The 21,115-nt window shown below is 40.8% G+C and overlaps 1 protein-coding gene across 1 annotated transcript; it reads right to left on the bottom strand.

Moving 5' to 3' along the window:
• Positions 1-337: 337 nt before the first annotated feature.
• Positions 338-19,435, bottom strand: FAM135B (family with sequence similarity 135, member B; the record flags this gene model as incomplete). Its single annotated transcript, XM_010161855.1, has 10 exons — positions 338-543; positions 1,843-1,956; positions 5,971-6,081; positions 6,633-6,784; positions 7,084-7,181; positions 9,790-9,881; positions 11,104-11,270; positions 12,907-14,950; positions 15,971-16,125; positions 19,362-19,435. Coding segments are annotated over 10 exons (3,213 nt in total), but the record flags the coding sequence as incomplete, so codon positions are not given.
• Between the last annotated feature and the right edge of the window lie 1,680 nt (positions 19,436-21,115).

Below are 21,115 nucleotides of genomic sequence, written 5' to 3'. Positions count from 1 at the left end.
CCAGGGTTAATATTCAGGAGAAATGGGAATCATATTGGTCCAATCACATTTAAAGAATTAGCCTTCTTGTTCTGATTATGTACTTCAGAAGTGGCTACTGTCTTTATGTGGACAAAGAACACAGAAACTGAAGAGGAATATTTATTTCTTCCAAAAGCACCAATATTTGGAAGCTTGAATGCTTTAAAGCCATAGCACTTTATTCTCTAAAACAGAAACTGAAATTAAGAGTTTGAAAGTCCCACCTGATCTCATTTCTAACACTGTACTCTTTTGGCTAAGGGATTCTCTTCCCGTCAATGAAAAGTTTTTCCTCTATTACCCCATACTTGAGGAACTATTTGAAGTAGTTGAGTCCTGACACAAGGAAAAACTTCTCCAGGAAAAGTTCAGAGTCCAGCACAGCAATGTGGGCAGCTCGGCCTATCAATGTGTTGGCGGTGTTTGGCAGAGCATGGAACACGTTGTGTCTGATCAAAGTGCAGTCCTTTGCCCCAATCAAAGGCTGGAGCAGGTTGTTAATCATTTCTGCATAAACAGGACCTGTAAAAGAGTTTAGAAGTCACACCTACATGACAAAGCTTCTAGATCCCCTTTCCTTCCAGTATCATTTAATTACAGTCGCAATGAGAAGGAAAATAGAAACAAAGTCAAAATGCAAGATAGGAGTCCATTTCAAAGACTCGCCAAGTGCCAGTATGCTTTTAATCTAATGGAGGCACTGGCCATCCAAAGAAGTCTGCTGAAGATGCTGGCATGAAGAGTGGGACACTCCTCAGCATTTGGTCTCATTTCTTCCTCAGTGGGACTGACAATGCCTGTGAATACCAATGCAAATGGTCTGGCAAGACATAGAGATCCGTTTGGGTTTCTCTGAGGAATCTAATACAGGAAGGACATCATGCAGGTAGTTGAGGAATTTATAGGGCAACTACAATGGATTAGAAAACTTATACTTTTAAATTATTTACACTGAATATATATCCACCTCCTGTTGGTCAAACAGCTTCCTGAGGAAAAAACACTGGAACAAAGAGTGAGAAAATTACCTTTTAGTCCATATCTGAGGTAGGATAGAAAGAGCTGTAGTTTAGATAGTTTTGTGAAGGTAACCATACTGATGATTACACCTGGGTGTCTCTTTCTACTACCAAGAAATACCTCCATTTCTAGGTAATGACATGTGTAAAATGGGTATGAAATTACACTGAACATTATTTCTGGAAGTGGTATCAAACTGAAGCCATAAAATATTTTATAAATAAGGGATACTGCTAGTAACAAACGCAATATTTGGGACAACACGCAGTGTGAACTCACAGGAAGGTTAGGCCTCTGATGGCATGAGCCCTGATCTGTTTTACAGATTTTATTAAAAACCAATATGAATTTATATCTGTCACTTAAATCATCTGGCAATTGTCCAAACACTTGAAAACAGAGGGTAAAGCCCCTGAGTTTGAATGTGCTGAGAGAGATTTCATTATGTGAAACAAAGGTAAGACAGAACTAGTAATCCAGTAGACTACAAAAAAATATTGTCAAGACCTAGTTATATTACCATCACTTTAAAAAAATAAATTAGAGGGAAGAGGAAGAAACAGTAAGAAACCTTTCATTATGACCTGACTGAAATTTGTTTTCATCAAAGAGCTTGTTTTGAACTTCTTTTCTTGATTTCCACCATTTGCTATGGGATGAGAACATTTTCTTCTTTATCAAGTAAACAGTTGAGTTTTCATCATGCTGATGAAAAACCCATCTAATGCAACGACCTCAGTTACACAAAAAAACCCCAATTCTTCAACAGCTTGGTAAATATAGAAAGGATCTTAAACATACCTGTGTGTCTGTCTTTAAGTGCGTTTTTGCACATTTCTATTCTTGCTGAATGAAAGGGTACATATCTGTCTTGGGGTGAGGCCACTAACACAACATTTTTAAAGTACTGAAGACCTGTGGCAAATGCATTGAATACATTATCACAATGATGCACAGCGATGAAAATACATAGTGTCAGCATTACTACTTCAAACACATTCAAAAATTTAGTGTAAAATAGGTTATAATAAAATAGTCTAAACTCATTTCTGCTGCTTCTGCAAACTACTTGCTACTTATCAACACTCCTATAGGTTAACTGTATGTCAACAACAAAAAAGAATAGCTGACAAAAGTGTTTGATTAAAATCTTAATCTTGAAAATATTTATGCCTCTAAACATCAGAAACACATGTACAGCCCCACTATGGTCAATGGGTCGTTCTGGTCGTAAGTGTTCACAAGAACAGGGATCATAATCAAAAATAACACATCTAATGAGTACATTTTTCTAACAAATTAGAGAGAGGGAGGAGAAGAGGAACCAACTTCATTGCTATGATGTCATACTGCTACGTCAGTGTTGAGGGAGGCTTGGGATTCCAGTCCCTGCATTCAGCAGTCCCTTGATAAATGCACACTGCTAGTACATGGACTAGAAACTAGGAATCTTCCCTCTTCCCTGGAGACAATAAAGTCACTGCTTGGTAACAGAAACAAGCTACTGCTGTTTGCCCTGTCTCTGGTCTCTTGAGCCCTTCATCACCCACATTCAGTGGAGAAGTGGAAAAATGAACATGGATGATCTAGTCTGCTAGTTCAGAGCATATCCTGAACACAGAAGAGCTCTGCATTTGACCTTCATCTTTCAGTCCCCCTAATGGGAAAAGGGCCCAGAACCACATCCTTTGATTTTCATAGAGGAGTTGACCATAACAACCACAAAGAAGAGTCCTGCCGTCTGCCTTTACTAAGCCTGGCTGAAAGTGGGTGTTATTTTCTTCTTGTGATTTCAGCGTGGGGTAGAAGGTAGGAGAAGATCAGTGAGTGCTACCATATCTAAAATCTTATGTGAAAAAAATCCATAGGGAATAATTTTTGTTTTTTTCTTTTAAGATAAGCACAAGAACATTTAAAGAGATTGAAAAGTAGCAGAGACTTCTACTTTAAGAAGAAAGTCAGAAATTGCTGGAGGCTTAAAGACTTATCTGGGCAAGTAGGCACAATATTCTTTCTGATATTTCTCCCTCTGCAGGTTCTCTCAACTGCTTTTGTGAGCAAGGTGCTAGAGTAGGGACACCTCTGTTTTGACTCCTATGTTCAGATCTGGACCTACCTGCTTCAGATTTTTTGACTAAACATCTACCTGGATGATTCTGACTTTACAGACAACCCTCTTCACATTTAAATTTCTGCTTTCTGCTTTTGCAGGGACCTTTTAAATCAGTCTTTACTTCTAAGGCTGGCCCTCAGGAACCCCAGACCCTGGAGGTAAGAAAGAGAGGCTGGAGAAAGGAAGACCCTCCCTTGGTCAAGGAGGATTAGGTTAGAGATTATCTAGGCAAACTTGATATGTACAAATCCATAGGCCCTGATAGGATGAACACGAGTGCTGAGGGAGCTGGCAGATGTTATTTGGAAGGTCATGGAGAACAGGAAACGTGCCTGAGGACTGGAAAAAACGTCATGCCAGTCTTCAGAAAGGGCAAGAGGAAGACCCAGGAAACTACAGGCCAGTGAGCCTCACCTCCACCCCTAGAAAGGTGATGAAACAGCTCATCTTGGTTGTCATCTCTAAGCATGTAAAGGAAGAGAAGGTTATCGGCAGCAGTCAACATAGATTCACTATGGGGAAATCATGCTTCACCAATCTGATAGCCGTCTATGATGCCATGACTAGCTGGGTGATGAGGGGAGAGCAGTGGATGTTGTCTACCTCCACTTTAACAAGGCTTTTGACCCTGTCTCCCAGAACATCCTCATAGGTAAGCTTAGGAATTATGGGTTAGATGAGTGGACAGTGAGGTGGATTGAGAACTGGCTGAACAGCAGAGTTCAGAGGGTTGTGATCAGGAGTGCTGAGTCTAACTGGAAGCCTGTGGCTGGCAGGGTTCCTCAGTGGTCGGTACTGGGTCCAGTCCTGTTTAACATATTCATCAATGACCTGGACAAGGAGATGGAGTGTACCCTCAGCAAGTTTGCTGATGATGCAAAACTGGGAGGAGGGGCTGATACACTAGAAGACTGTGCCTCCATACGGTCAGACCTGGACAGACTGGAGAGTTGGGCGGAGAGAGACATGATGAAGTTCAACAAGGGCAAGTGCAGGGTCCTGCACCTGAGGTGGAGTAACCCTATGCACCAGTACAGGTTGAGTAGTTGACCTGCTGGAAAGCAGCTCTGCAGAGAGGGACCTGGCAGTCCTGGCGAGCAATCAGTTGACCATGAGCCAGCACTGTGCACAGTGGCCGAGAAGGCCAAAGATATCCTGGAGTGCATTAAAAAGAGCATGGGCAGAAAGTCAAGGGAGGTTATCCTCTCCCTCTTCTCTGCCCTAGTGAGGCCACACCTGGAGTACTGTGTCTAGTTCTGGGCTCCTCAGTTCAAGAATGACAGGGAACTACTGAAGAAACCCCAGCAGAAGACTACAAAGATGATCAAGGGAATGGAGCACCTCTCTTATGAGGAAAGGCTGTGAGCTGCATCTGTTTATGCTGGAGAAGACTGAGAGCGTGTCTTATCAATGCTTATAAATATCTAAAGGGTGGATTTCAAAAGGATGGGGCCATAACCTTTTCAATGGTGCCCAGCGACAAGACAAGGGGCAATGGACACAAACTGGAATGCAGAAAATTCCATCTCAATATGAAGAAAACTTCTTTACTTTGAGGGTGCCAGAGCACTGGAACAGGCTGCCCAGAGAGGTGGTGGAGTCTCTTTCTCTGGCAATATTCAAAACCTGCCTGAATGCTTTCCTGTCCAACCTGCTCTAGGTAAACCTGGTTTGGCAGGGGGGCTTTGGATTAGATGATTTCTGGAGGTCCCTCCCAACCCCTAACATTCTGTGATTTTCGGGTTCAGTAATACCTTCTTTTGTAGCTCATTAGATCTCTAGCAAGCTAACAAACAGTGAAGCACTTTGACAAACAACGCATGCTTGGGAATTCTTTGGATGGTAATTTATGATGTAAGCTTCCTATGTAGACCCAATTTTATTTAAACATGACAGTAGTAAAGCAGACATCAACTATACTGCATAGAAATGAGAGGCAGGGAATCAAAGAGAAAATTAAAATAAAGAAATTCAAATAATGCCAAGATACAGCAGGTTCGTCTCATTGATTATGTCATTCAGTGTGTTCATAAAATCAAGGAACAGCTCTATGTCTGTCAGACCAAGAATTAAGAAGTTATATTTATCTTAACATTGTCTATGTTTCCTATTAGCAATGTCCCAAAGTATGAGAAAAAAATTAAATATCAAGCAGTGACCTCGTGACTATGTACGTAATAACAGTTTGTTCACACAAAATATTAAAATTAACTCTTAAAAGAAAACATATGCTTGAACAGAAGGATCATGCTTGCTTTCTTTTATTTAAGGAAAGCCTGATTTATTTCATTCATTCATGACAGCTCAAGGCAGGAGTAAAAACATCTCTATTTAGACATTTTCCCAATGTTAGTCCATACATCTCTCTCTGTAATACAAAGGTGTAACAACAGACATGAATAAAATTCGCTCTTCATCTCTGTGTCATATTTCCTAGAGACAAGAGATGTCAAAGTTGAAAAAAAATAATAAAGAAGGAAAAATGGTTTTCATGTCATAGCATAAATTAAGCAATGGTGGCCTGGCCTGGTGTGTCAAGAATGATATTTCTTGCTTGCAGAATATAAGCTTAGGTGCATTTTTACTACAGCATGGATATCTTATTTGGTGCGAACTCTTTGGCAAATATATTCACCTATAAATGGCACAGAAAAATACACAGATAAAATAGATACTAGATTTTATACAGATCAGCCCTTCTCAAAAGCAAGAATGTTTAAAGAAAGAAGCAGATATTCTCTGGAGGACATGGCAATCCAATATAATCCTTTGGAATGGCCCTTAATATTTACACAGCCACATCAAGTTCTACTCACCTGTTTTTTGGCTGAGCTGATAGAGGAAACACTTGCGCAGGTCCGCATTGTCCCTGAAGGTCAGTTGCAAGAGTGACCCTGACTTTTTTAACTTCTGCATGAGCCAAAGACCTGGAATGAAAATCAGTGCATATTTTTATCCTGATTGCTAATTATCAACCAAGGGGATTAAAGACGTGCTTACAGTAAGGGTAGCGCTGTAACTCAATATGTCTTTTTTTCCTTTTGTATTGCTAATGAAGAGGCAAAAAGGACTAAGGGTCTCACTGGATTATCCATGACCTGGTAGCATAAACATTTAGGAAGGCTAAACTGTAGGACATTCCATTCCATAGCTCCATAAGTGTCTTCTTCAGACTTGGAGATGCCTCGTTTTATTGGCAGTATACAGTGAAGTGTAAAATACAGTAGGAGCAAGGTCATCTCTCACTGCTGCATACCCTTGGGTTTTCCAGGGAGCAGTGTTCTGGACCTTCTAGTACACGCTGAAAGCTCCTTTCATTGCAATTTTTTATGTGTGGGTTTGAAGCCTTCAGCAAATATTTTCCACAAATTCAGTGTACAAGTCATGTTGTTACTATTTATTGCTACCTCCATATGCTGCGTTCTCATGTACTCTGCCATGGACTGCAGCCAGCCATGGCTTTCGCATCAACTCTTACCTGTACTAACCAAGGTACTGTTGTTGTAAAGGGTTCCCAGGTGAGGCCCAGAGAGGGACAGGAAGGTGTGTAATTTGTTGAGGTAATAGCGAAACCTGGGGCGAGTTAGTACAGATCGAATGATGACGTTACCAAGGGAATGCCCAATAAAACTGTTGGGAAAGAAAGAATTACATTAAGACAAAAACCATTGGTATTTTATTTAAATTAAACATGAGGGTGGCATAAATTGCTCTTGAGAGGACTGTATCAGGGCTTTCAGTAACATCCTTTAGTTATCTTTTCTCATTTTTTTCAGCCTTGTAGATACTCTTTTATCTGTAACAATGTAAAAAGTCACCTCACTGATTCAACGGCTTTTGACACAGGGCACTTCTGGAAAAGCTAATTTCACTGAATGTTGCTCATGTAACTCAAAGAGTTACAGACCATTAACTGTCAGAACGTTTACCTTATTCGGGATATGGAGAGGTTGTACAACTGGATATGCTGAATAATTTCATCCAATAATCGGTCAGTCATTGTATCAAAATCAGCAAAGGTATCAGTCTGGTGAAAAATAGAACGATTTGGTGAATTAAAATATATTGCACTTACTGCAGACTGAGTTATTTTGAAAGTAAAATGCAAGCAGAAACATAATAACTCGTCAAAATTTCCTTTATACATGCTTGGGGAAGTAAAGAGGGGGAGTGGGGTGTGGATTTTTTTCAGTCTCCAGGTCCTCTAAGAAATGAAGTTCTCCTTGAAAACAGAGTCCTGAAGTTTCACTTTCAGTTTATTAGCAAATAGCTTCCAACTAATTTTGCAAACTTGCACAAGACAAATATTTTCTTTTTCACAAGCATCAACAGTAACAGCAATACTATGGGTCACTGTGGGTCTCATTGTTAAAGTCCAAGCAGGCTTTCACTGTCTTCAAGGGGCTCTTAGATAAGTCAATATTTTCTTTCATAGGATCTCTTTAACGCTATATTATGCCTTTTAGCTTGGCGACAATCTGAGAATTTGAGTTATGACTAGAGTAACCCTACACTTCGTAATGCATAGAAATAGGGCCGTTTAGAAGAAAATTTATATTTTAAGGGGATTAAATTACCTCCTTTTGTTGCCTCTTTTTCTCTACCAACTGTGCCTCTAACCTTGGCCTGTGTCATGATAGGATAAACATGGACCTACAATTTCCTAAGATTATCGATATTAGAGTGATTCCAGAGTCATAAGTATGATCTTAAATCAGCCTGACTTGACTCTGATGAGAACTACTAATGCTTAGTTGCTCTAGATACCATACTCTGCACATGGGAAAAAAGCTCTTGGCATTTAGGTTTTAAAAGATTACTATGATAAAATAGTTTACAGCATTATACACTGACACATGGGTTATGCTGATGCTAAGGATGTAATCACAAAATTATTTGGCCATCTTAATGAAATGCTGTGTGTTTTTTATTCAACAGTTATCAGCAAGAGAATGAGTCCTACAGAGCGGCAAACGATTTGTCGCTTGCGACAATACTGCCAGTTGTGATACAATAAAACAAACAATATATCGTCCAGTCTATACAATTACAGACAGATCTTATTCAGAACTGTGTCATTTGGCAATCCAACAGGACTCTAAATCAGATTCATAACTAATGAGATGCCACAAAAACAATCATCAAATGTTGGAACAGCTATTCAGAGCAAACATACAAGTAATTAATGCTTTTCTGACACGACTCATCTTGCTAATTGCAGCTCTTGCAAAGGAAAACATAAGCATATTCAATTTGCAATAAGGCCTTAAAATAAATGTTCACATAAACTACAAACAGTCCACTAACCTTCCGCCTGTTTGTTTTGTCTGCATGGATAATTAACGATTTCCTCCTAGACTCATTATCCCAAATCTTTCAGGTCGTTTACAAGTGCAAGAATATCAGCCCAAACATTAATCATAAACAAAACACATGAAGAGTCATATTTCACTTGGTTATATCTCCATCCTTTAGTATCATCTCAGCCTGATTGAGTTTATCAAGTGTATCACAAATTAATGCTTAAAAAAACCCGTGATTTGTATTTTCCTCTATAAGGAAAACTTCAACTAAATGACTGATTTCTTGGGTCATTTTCAGTGTGGTTCTCAGAGCAGGGAAAAAGAAGTTTGGCAGGATGCTTTACAGCATCCAAATAATATCAAACGACATGGGTTCTATTTCTAGTGCCATGGGAAATTCTTCATTTTCCCATACTATAAGCTCCCATTATGGGCTCTGGATAATATTAGAGATGTTGCAAGATGTTTCATTTTCTGAAAGCATGAGAAGAAGCTTTGATGCAAGTCTGAAGTGTTCTCCTCATTAATTTCATCTTGCTTACGTTCACTGTGGAGGTCTGCTGCTGATAGAGATGTGCGCTGGAAGGTGGCAGGTTCACAGACTAACATCAACTGGCCACTTCAAACTATAAAAGTTGTTGAACAAAGAAGGTTGTAAAGTTTTGATTCAAGTTACTCAGCTGCTCATATATCGGAATAATGTTTCTGACCGGGCACTGGAAATCCTTATTGTGTGCATAAAGTTAGGCCTTTGTGTCATAAATATGAGTTCATTGCAGAGTAAAGCACAGAACTCATTTCTGTTTCTGTGCCTAGAGTAGCAATGAATTTTTCCAGAAGACTTTTCTTCATCATTCAGGGAAATAAATCTCACAAACATTACAACAGAAGAAGCAATGGTTGATTCATCAAAGGAAGTTGACAAAACCTGCTGGATATTCCACATCCTCCACAAGGCTTAGCATCACTAAGCTTGCTGCTTTCCATTGGTGCTGTGTTGCCTGGCATCCAAAAGGTGGACGCACCAGGATGCAAAGCTTTCCAACTAACAGGATAAATCAATTTTCTTCTTTTAAGGTCTAGTCCTATAAGTGCTAATGTCATTGCCTTTGACTTTAATACCAGGAATATTTTCTGGTGGGTTTGAACACCCTATCAAACTACACAGGAACAAAACCAGGCCTTTGCACTAAATACTACATAAGATTTCCTGAACTCCCCAGTGCTTTTGCTTCATTCAACTGGTGAAAAGTCTTTACTGAAGGCCCTGTTTCATCAATGTCTACAGCTTGCAGCAGATCTAAAAGAAGACAGAAATTAGCTCTGTACTACCTGATTTCTTTCAGACATTAGGAAGTCCAGTTTTCCACCAGGGAGTCCCAGTTCTATAAAAGTCTTTACCAGCCGCAGATCTGCACTGTTACCTAGAAAAAAAAAAATGGTACTTTAAAAGATGTAATTCAACAGAAAAAGGTAATAAGACACCAGGGTGTTCTTGCTAACCATTGCTGAGAGAGCTCACCACACCATAAGATCATGCTGAAACAGAGGGAGAGCAAGAATACCCACAGCTTGCAGAAGGTGGGGCTGGACCTCACCTCTTGGTGCCAGGGACTGCCTAAGTGGTGGGGAAGAAAAGGCAAAGATCAGGTCTGGCATAACTCTGTCCCCTGTTTGATGAACAGCAAGAGTAAGACAAAAAGACAAAATGTTGAGAGGTCTGTCCTTCCACCTTCACAGCTGGTGAGACTCCCATGGGGACACCACAGCCATGCCAGGGACCTCAGCACATGTGCTAGAGGGCTGTGCCTTCAGATGTAGCCTGCCTCTATGTACTCATGATAAGAGGTAGTGCTGGAATATTGTCAGGCTCCTAATATTTTAGGAGATACCCCATTCCATACTAGGAAATTCCAGTGTCTTCTGAAATGTTTTGTTGAAGAAGGAGTTATCTCCAGCTCATGAGAAGACCATTACTGCACTGAGATATTGAATGGCAAACGGTCCTTGCTTGAGCCAGTGTTTCCCACCTTTCTGAGAATGCCTGAGATTTCAGAGAATGCCTGAGATTTCAGTCTGTATTCCTCTTTCTCTGCAGTTTGAAGGTTACAGTCTACACCTTTCTCATTGATACTAACTATTTGTCAAGAGAAGTTTCAAGTTCAATATATCTGCTTTCAGCTTCAAAAGCATATAGTAAAAAATTCCAGGCCATGCTTCTGCTGCAGTGAATAATGGTATCTATTGTGTCACTTTCTAAAGCTGGCTACTATCTACCCTATAACAGTGTTTGAGGGAGTTAAATAATTATTTCATCTGGGTGACATATAGCAAAACACCAAGAATCTGTGGAAAGACAAAAACAGTTATTGTGAAGCACTCCTCCTGTACACAGAATGACTGAGGTATTTTGGTGTAGAATTGTGTTTAAACAGCAACAACAAAAATAGTTGCAGCATTCATTTTTTAAAACAAATATTTAATAATCTCCTAGACCCTTTATTATAATGGACTGAATAACATAATAAGAACTAAATGCTTAGATAAGATAAATACTTTCCTCAGACTCTTCCCTTTTTCATACTTGTTGACCATCTGCCTGTTTACACCAAAATGGCATACAAACAGCAATTCCTCCAGCCTTACCATCCAATCCATGGACACAGACAACCAGATGAATTCCGTCTTCCAAATTTTCTTCCTCTTCCTCTGGTGGAAAATAGGGGATATCAGAAGCTAGTACAGATAAGTCACTGTACAGAAATCCTTCAATCTTCATTTCTTTTTTAAATTTTTCTTTGGCCTGATAAAAACTGGAGAATACATTAATTAATCACAATAGAACAAGGTGTTCAACAACAAACCTTCAAACTAGAAACGAGGAGGCTGGCATTTGCAAGGAGTTATGTTTGCCACTTTCAAGTAGAGACCTGGATACAACTCCTTATCTACTCTGATTGAGAGAAATCAAGATGCAAGGAAGAAAATCTGTTTCTGAATGATTTGGTTGCATAAAGGGAATGGCTAAAGTCTTTTTTCACCTCACACCTGCCAAATGAATGAAGAAGTTGCAAAAAATCTTCTGCTGACCCATAACAATGAGGATAAGATACAGACAGCAATTTTGGATTTTAACGATGTCATTAGCCTTATAAATACTGAAATGCAAAAGGTATTATTTTACTAGCATTTATAGACAGGTAGAAGGTGCTGTCCCCATTCCTCAGACTGTGGAGTAAAAGGATGAACTTTATATAGTACATATTTTTGGTTTGGTTTGGTTTCGGATTCTTTAGAAAACATTGAGCAGCTAAAAGAAAGAGCAGCTCAGTGTTGAAAGAATTAAGCTAGCCCCTTTCCTTCTCAAGGTCTAAAATTTGACATATGAACTTACCCTGAAGCGTTCTTTTGTCTGAAGATGCCAAACTCTTTAATGCCTTTTTGACTTAGCAAAACTTATCCAGAGATTTTAGGAATTAATAACCGTAAGTGTAGAATTAGGTAGAAAACTGAGATGGACCAGGCTAGGAGATATAAACCTTTAAAGTATGGGACAACTACTTGATATAATGGTGAGCAATTAGTTACATCAGCCCTGCTGACGTTGAAGGAACACAAATCTAGCATTTGGTCCATGGACCTGGAGGCCATGTGTGAGAACACATGCTTAAATATTTTCCTTCACAAAGAAGGAACACATTTTGTTCTGAGATTAAGCAGGAATTACAGAAGGATCTATAAAATGAAGCTCAAGATGCTTTCAAAAAACACCAAAAAGGCCTTGGGTAGAAAATTAATGCACATGCAGAAGACAGCCAACATTTGGCGCAGCTGAACAGGTTGAGAAATTCCCATGCTGCTGTTTTCCCTCAGCAGAGACACCAAAATACAGAAGAATACAGGTGCTGGTATGTCAGTCTTTGAAATGGGCCACTGTGAAATCAAGGCCACGGTGAGGCACTTTTGCCATGGCTAATGAAGCAAGGAAAAAAATAATACCTCTTCTCCAGCTACGCAGGATGCCAATTCTCCCATTTTTTCAGTTTGAGAAGAGACCCTACCAGTCAATCTGTGTTCCCATTTCATAGTTTAGCTAATGGGTGTACTTACTTAAGCAGAAGAGAAAAACAAGCTATGGCACTACCATAGTGAACTGACTATCTGAGATCAATACCCAAGTCTGTGTAATCTTGACCTCATGAAGGAGGGCCAGATTTTAAAGACTATTTAGATATTTGAATCTTACTGATGCTCGTGAGGATTAAGGACCTAGTGTCTTTGATGATGCCAGTCTCTCTGGGATTATTCTATATAAACCATTTGTTTATTTGGATTTTTTTGGATGTCTCTGAATGCAATCTTACCCTATGCTTACTGTATGAGGGCCCTGAACTTTTTCAGGTCTCTTGGCACTGTAACAACATTAATGAACTAATTAGGCATTCTTACTTCAGCATCCTTTCATTGGTCTCTTCATCCACCTCATCTGAATTAGAAGAGGCAACTCCAAAAGAGCCCAGAGGCTGACGTGTGATGGGGAATGCAGCCTGCTTTGCAGAGGAGCCGACCATAGCAGGTGTCTCCTTGAGCACAGAAGAAAAGGGAAGACAGGTGGCTGTGCAAGAGACAGACAGGTTAACCACATCAACAGCCTTTCTGCTTTCCAGTGCTACTCCTTCCGTCGCTGAATGAAACCCGTTGCCATTAGCCACGAGTTTATCCTCTTGGCTCTCAGGTTCCTGAGGATATTCAGCCAGGTGGGAAGCTGCAGCAGGGTCTGACGAGGCAGGTGAGTCATTGAGCTCAATTTCTTGTAACCCATGCATTTCTGCATACACTGCCGGGCTCTCATCAGCAAGAGAGCTACCACGCTCTGCTTGCACTGAGCCAAATTCAGCTGAGGTCTCTGAAGGAGCTGGAACAGGATAGCAAAAATCAGGTATCAGCTTTATGCTTTCTGAGAAACTCTCCTCTCCTGAAGTTCCGCTATTGGAGTAAAAGCCTTGTTGTATTTTTAAACCATTTGGCTTCATTTTATCCTTTGGATCCTTGACGCATGTATCAAACTTCTCTATATTTTTGTCCAAGTAATTACAAGCCCTTGGTGTTTTTAAGCTGCTCTCAGAAGTGCTGTCCAGTGACTGGAATTCAGAAGCATTATCTCTGAGCTGCTTTGGACAAATGGGTAGTCTTGCACTTTCCAAACTACAGTAAGTCTTTGGAATACCTTCCTTCTCCTCCTCCCCTTGTAACTCAATGTTACTGTGTTTGACAGAGGGTTTGGTATGTCCTCTTGGTTCTAGTTGGCATCCAGAAAAGTCCAGGGCCAACTGCCCATCTACGCCCTCTGCCTCCATATAACTTTTCAAGTTTCCTCCTGAATCTCCTGAGGTTCCTTCACTGTGTTTAGATATATCCACCTCATCTGCAGGCTCTTCTGGGCTACTGATCTGAGGAGCTGAGACAGATTTGGTCAGCTTGGTAAGCTCCACTTCCCTCTCCTCTTCCTCAAAGGGCAAAGAGCTAATGGACGTGAGTGATGCTTGGATCCCACTGGGCAAGCTGGTATTGCTTTCTGTGTGGCCACCCTCCAGGGAATTTCGGTGGATAGCATGTCTTCGTACCAAGTGGTGCAGGATCTCTCGATCACTGGGCAGTTCCAGTGCCCGGCTACGAGCATCAGACCATGCCACCGAACTTGGTTCACTTTCAATGCCTGAATCAGATATTATAGAGGAGGATCTTTTTATAACCCCTGACATCAGGGTAAATTCTTCACACTCCTCACCTCGTTGCTCCTTTGTGAACAATTTCACTTCAAAGCTGTGGGTGGGCAAAGCTTTCAAAACAGGGAGCAGAGTCTTGGGGTCTGGATCTCCTGTTTTTTCAAGACTGCTTAATTCATTCAGTGCAAGCTCAGATGAAGTGAAATTATTGTCAGCATGACCATATTCAGCTGTTTTATGTGTTTCAGTCCTGTCTTCCAAGCCATCAGTTCTGCATGCTCCACATTCATACTGAGCACTGACAATTAACATGGGCTCACTTTTGTGGGAATCCTTATTGCTAGGTTTCATATCTTCATAGGTAACACACGCTGCAAGTCTAATGTCTTTTAATAAAACTTCCTCAGATGTTTTTAACACTTCCGATGTGCATTCTGTATTGCCTGGATCTGAGTCAGAAGTGGATTCCTTACTTGAAACAAAAATATTTTCGGGTTTCCTTTGGCCTTCTTTGTTGTCTGTACATACCTGAGATGTGCAGTGCTGGTTTAAACCCTTAGCTGTATAAGCAGCACCTTCAGTACCTCTGTATATGCAGGAGGGATTCCCATTTATCCTATCTGTGTGTATTATCAGAGTACCTTTCCCAAAGTCTCCTTCCATTACTGCAGTGGCATCATTTGATGTAAAATCTTCATTGTTATCTATCACATCCATCTGAGTATTTCCAGGAACCTCAAAATCTGGGAACACTTCCAAATTCTGATCTGAAAGAAAGAAAAGAAGTGGTACCTGCGAGAAGACAGCAAGCTACCCAAAGTGATGTGGGACTTTGAAAAGTGTTTGTAAGACCTAAAAACATATGTATATTTATATTATATAAATTATACATACATTAGAGGCATATAAAAATGCAAATGTCAGAGTGCACTTAACTAAAATTGTACTCACTGAACCATTACAGTTAGCACAAGGAAGACAATATCAATAAAATACACCTTCATCAGCAGAACTGTATCTAAACTTCTAGTTTCTACAACATAGGTAAGCAAAACAGAGCTGACACACCGTTGTATTCCTGTTGTCATATGACATTGTTCATAGTATAACTCTTGCTTGTCAGTTACTTTAATAGTTTAAATATCTGTAGTGAGCATTGTAAAAAATGAGGCAGCTGGATAACTCTGGAAAAGTAGAAATTTTGGACCACAGATTGTATTCACTAGACTATGGTCACACATAATATGAATACATATTCTTTCTTTGTTAATCTTAAGATTTGGGTAAAAATTAAAAAGAACCGAGGGCTATGAGGTTTTAGTACAAATCTGTAGAACTAAATAATTTCTTAATTAAAAACTTGATTTGGGTACTCTAGGAGAAAATTTTTTTGGGAAAGCAATGCTGCCTTCCAAGGACACTGTTTCGCTTTATGCTGAAAGGTTTCTGTTGTGAGTTTTCTTACCACTAGATGTCACACTGGGCTGTTTTTCTTTTAAATCTGTACTGTAACAAAAATCCAAAAGATTATGTTTTCTTTCTAGATTTTGCCTCCAGCGCTTGTAACTCAAGAGCTTACTGTGAAGATGAAAAATATGAAGTTACAGGAAATACTGTAGTTTGCTACTAGAGAAAACGGAAAAACCCCCTATTTTACATAGTGGATCACACTGTTCCAAGCTACAGTCAGCCCAAGAGATGTGAGGTCACTTACCTTGGGCTGGGGAAGTGAACCGCCCTCAGCTCAAGCTGTCTCATGAAGCTGTACTTTGTGGTGTTTTACTCACCTTTGCAAGGCATGTCTATGTACCTATCTTCAAAGATAACTGGGAGAGTGTTCCAGTCCCCATCTATGTCAAGACATTCTGCTGGTAGCGGAGGCAAGCTGGTGAAGTACTCTGAATTACGAATTTCTGTAGAAATCTGTCCATGACTTTGAATCCTGGCAGCAAAGTACAAAAGAAATTGGGTGTTTGAGTAGTTACCGTGCTGTTTTTCATCACTCCTGCAAGCCCGGCAGCAAAGCTGGGTGTGTAGGCAGAGGACGGAGGCAATGTGCTTAAAAGGAGAGGAGGCATAACTGCCCTCTCAGGTTGTACACAGTGCTCCTAGTTGGTTTCCTGTGAGATGATTTCTACTTCCCAGTTAGAGTTACCTACAACTTGCACACTCCCGCACTGCAAAACCTCTGTCTTTTTGAAATTGTTGCACCTGTCACTGCCACAGTCCTCTGTTAGCTCCCATAACTCATTGCTGTCCTCCCTTCAGCTGGCTTTCCAGTTAGGAGAAGAGGTCTGTTACTCTGGCTGTAGCAAGGATTTCAAAACACAGATGCAGGAAGCAGTAATGAAAATTTGTTTGAGCAGTACCAGGAGGAACAAGGCGAAGAAGGATCCATGGCAGCCCTTCTAACTCACTTATACCAGTCCTCAGCGCACTATGGTATCTCACATACGTATGCATCTGGAAGCGCTAAGACACATAATTCAGACACTGCCTGTTGGCAGAACTAGAATAACTTTCTTCTTCCATCTTTTGGCCCATGTAAAATGCTACCTGGCTTTCGTCAGTAAAAGTGACATCCAACAGGCACATGGATGTGGGTTCAGGTATCTAGTGGAAGGTGTCCTTGCCCATGGCAGGGGGATAGGGACTACATGATCTTTAAGGTCCCTTCCAACCCAAACCATTCTGTGATTGATTCATTCTATGATATAATAAAGCAATAATTTTTAGTTCTGATGAGTTTTCCTATGCAAGCATCTTCCTCAAAAAATGGGGAAAAAAATGAAATACAAAGTTTTTTTATTTGTATCAACTATTTGATGAATTAGTCTGTTATCCTAAGGAATAAAAAGGTAGGAAACAAGCTTTTCATACATGGTCAGCTGAAAGCAATTCTGCACAGATCCCATAGGACAGCACAATGACAAAGTTTCAGGTTACCGTTGTCAAAAAGCAGGTAATCATTACGTAGCAGTTAACTGGAAAAAACACACTTTATACATTATGAAGCAAAACTCAAACAACAGGTTTGTAATTCAATTGACCTGTCCTCATGCCCACATGGAAGATTCTTAGGTTCAGAAACAAATAACTTTTCCCAAGCAGCATATCAACTTCAACTTCAGGACATAATTGCTGCTGTCTGTCATTTGGTCTCACCTGTAGGCCAGTTATTTTTACCTCAAAGATAAACAAGTCATTGCTTGCTAAACAGTGACTCAGACAGGAGTCACAAACAGCTAACTGCCCATTGTTGCCTGCAGCAACACCTGGGTGTTTAGTTAACACAGCACGATAACAAAATTCTCACTGATGTATTAATTAATAGCATCAACATTTTATTAAAGACCACATGTAAAAATAATAAAAAAATCCTTCGAGACTGATCTCTGGCACACATTTACTACATAGACCAAAATTTAAGTTTGTAAACAATTTTACTTTTTTTTACTCAGTCTCCTTGATAATCACTGAGGAAAAAATATGTGTATCTGTAGGAATTGGACTAATTCTGTGGCTGCCTGGAGAAATAAAAGCCCTTCAGGCAATTAGGCTTCCCCTTCTGCAGGGTTATGTTTGCTTGAATGAGGCCATGAGTTTCTGTGGCCTCACCCCGCGACCTTGAGATGTTTTTTTCCTTGTACATAGCTCACTTAAAAACTGACATGAGAGGACTAAGTGAGCATAGTTGGGTCCTCACCGCCATGCTGCTGCTCTAATTTGGCAGAAGGTAGCCTTGTGCAACTCATCCACTAATGAAGTCATGGCCCTTTCCACCAACACTGAATCAGCCCTAATGTCCCTGGTGACAAGCCTGAGAAAATCGTTTTCTTCTTTGCACTAGGTCAGAAGCAGATGTCTCACTTAAGCCTCATCATTGTGACAGGACCTGATGTCATGACCTTCCGAAAGACAGATTTCCACACTGGTAATGTTATGGTCCACCCCTGGCGACAAGTAGTTTCAGTGCCCAAATATTCCAGACATCTCTCATTACCCAGAAATTCAAATCTTAGCATCTTTCTTTTAACTCTGCCTTCAGGGATCAATGAATGGTTTAGGTTGGAAGGGACCTTTAAAGGTCATCTAGTCCAACATCTTTGCCATCAGCAGGGACACCTTCAACTAGATCAGGTTGCTCAGAGCCCCATCCAAACTCACCCTGAATGTTTCCAGGGTTGGACATCTACAATCTCTCTGGGCAACCTGTCCCAGTGATTCACCCCCCTCATCATAAAAAATTTCTTCCTTATATCCGTGTGCTCTTCTTTGGATCATTGGCTAAAACTGAAGGCAAGATTTTGCCTGGTGTAGCTTTAAAACTGTTTCCTCATATTGTTCAGTGTGACTCCAAGCAAGAATTATTAAACAGAAGGAAATACTTACCTTACCAAGGTTTTATAGCATATTTTTATGAATGCAGCCCAGCGCAATGTTTGTTTTCCTAGACTGTTTTACACTGTTGATTCTCAGTTAATTAATGAACAGTCCTAAGCAGATATCGCTCTCATGGTTCCTCCAGCTAATGTGGTGGTATTGCCCATTCCTGTCCTCCGCTGCTGCATCTGGTGAACATTCACAGCTTTGCACTGGCTGTTTAATGCTCCTTTCTGCATAAAGATTCTTTCTGCTATAGAAAGTAGGGTGGGACTAAACACCAAAAGAAATACATGACTGCCTATTCCAAAAAAATGTATATTAGGGATGGTAAAAAGCAAAGTTTTAAATATTAAGCTTTTATGCTTGTCAGCAGTTATTTCCCTTTAGAAGCGCCAGTACTGGAACTGGTATAGTGACGTTTCGGAAGCTAATTAAAGAAAGGCATCAAAAAATATTTCTGCCTCTCCTCAGGATAATGGGGTTGGTGGAGATATGTTCTCAAGAGAAATGCACCCAGCTGCAACTGAATAGAGAGATAGGGAGAGACGTTCTCCTGCATTGTATTGTCAGAATATAGGAATGTTGAAGTTAATAATTCCTGGAGCCTGTTTGGAGTCACTTTTGACACTAATTTCAGTGTTTTTTCAATATGGAGATCAACAGTTACAGTGACTTCTCTCAAAACAAACTGCTCCATATCCAGCAGAAAAAGACCTTAGTTTTGATTGCGAAATGTTTTAAACTGTATTTTCAGTCATTCCAGGGACAGAAGAAGGTTAATGTGTTACTTACAGGCCTTCCTGGAAGGTGAGCACAGTGAGTTTCTGGTGCTCAGTGTAGAAGAAGGCTTCTGAGAATCTCCTTACCTGAGGGAGAAACACACACGTTAAACCTAAGCTCTGCTGAAGGGTGCCAAATACAGTCAAGCTAGTAACAGAGCAGTGACCATCAGGAGCAGACCCCTTAGTATGCTTCATCTGCTTTGTACCACTCTGGTGACAGAAAGAAACAAAGAGCAAGCTCAATTCTGCTTTACATTCCCACTCCAGCACAAAGCAGCTGGTGGTGTTGCATATTTTTTTCTGGCAGTTGACTCCATCAACAGTAAATCAAGGTTTACATGCGTATTCTGACTACTTTCCTAAAAGCTGTCAAATTCACCATTTTCCTCTTGATCTTAAAATGGGGAAGCTTTCTTCCTTTCCCACTCTTCAAATCATATAGTGGCAGAGTGAGTTACTAAATTAGACTAATTCATAATTGATCATCTGTTCTATGGAAACATCCACAGTGGTATCCAAGAGAATAAAAGAAGGACTTCTATAGGTACATAGGAGACCAAAAAAAAAAATCAGAGAAAATGTGAGCCCTCTGCAGATGGAAACGGGAGAGCTGGTTTCCCAGGATATGGAACAGGTCAAAGTGCCTTATTTTTGCCCTGGTCTTCACTGGCAAGAGTACAAGCCATCCCACCTGAGTTGTAAAAGGCAAAGACAGGGACTGGGAGAATAGAGAATCATCATAGAATCATCATAGAATGGTTAGGGTTGGAAGGGACCTTAAAGATCATCTAGTTCCACCCCCCCTGCCATGGGCAGGGACACCTTCCACTAGACCAGGTTGCTCAAAGCCACATCCAGCCTGGCCTTGAAGACAGCCAGGGATGGGGCATCCACAACATCTCTGGGCAACCTGTTCCAGTGCCTCACCACCCTCTCTGTGAAGAATTTCTTCCTGACATCTAATCTAAACCTCCCTGATTTCAATTTATACCCATTACCACTTGTCCTATCACTACAGGCTCTTATAAAAAGTCCTCTCCCAGTACCCTTGTAGGCCCCCTTCAGATACTGGAAAGCTGCAATGAGGTCTCCTCGGAGCCTCCTCTTCTCCAGGCTGAACAAGCCCAGTTCTCGCAGCCTTTTGTCATAGGAGCGGTGCTCCAGCCCTCTGATCATCTTCGTGGCCCTCCTCTGGACTCGCTCCAAGCGGTCAATATTGCTGATGGTCAGCAAGGATCAGGTTTGGGAGCACCTGAAGTTGCAAAAGTCCATGGGACCTGATGGAATACATCCACAGGTCCTGAAAGAACTGGCAGATGGAGTTGCAAAACCTCTATCCATCATACCTGACAAGTCATGGTGGTCTGATGAAGTTCCCACTGACTGGAAGGGGAGAAACATAAGCCCCATCTTTAAAAAGGGAAAAAAGGAGGATCTGGGCAACTCAGAAAGGCCAGTCAGTCTCACCTCTGTACCTGGCAAGAATATGGAACAGATCCTCCTGGAAATCATGCTGAGGCATATGGAGAATGAGGAGGTGATTGCTGGCAGCCAGCATGGCTTCACCAAGGGCAGATCGTGCCTGACTAACTTGGTTTGCCGACGACACCAAGCTGTGTGGCGCGGTCCTGCACCAAGGGCAGATCCTGACTGAAGAATATGGTGGGCTTCTACGATGGGGTCATGACCTTGATGGATAAAGGAAGCACAACCAGTGTCATCTACCTGGATTCATAGAGAGCGTTCAACACTGTCCCACATGAC

The sequence above is a fragment of the Eurypyga helias genome, unplaced genomic scaffold (assembly GCF_000690775.1).
Source record: "Eurypyga helias isolate BGI_N326 unplaced genomic scaffold, ASM69077v1 scaffold2822, whole genome shotgun sequence".
In the NCBI taxonomy this organism is placed as follows: Eukaryota; Metazoa; Chordata; class Aves; order Eurypygiformes; family Eurypygidae; genus Eurypyga; species Eurypyga helias.
The sequence above is the reverse complement of the archived record's forward strand: the minus strand, read 5'-3'. Positions and strand labels throughout refer to the sequence as shown.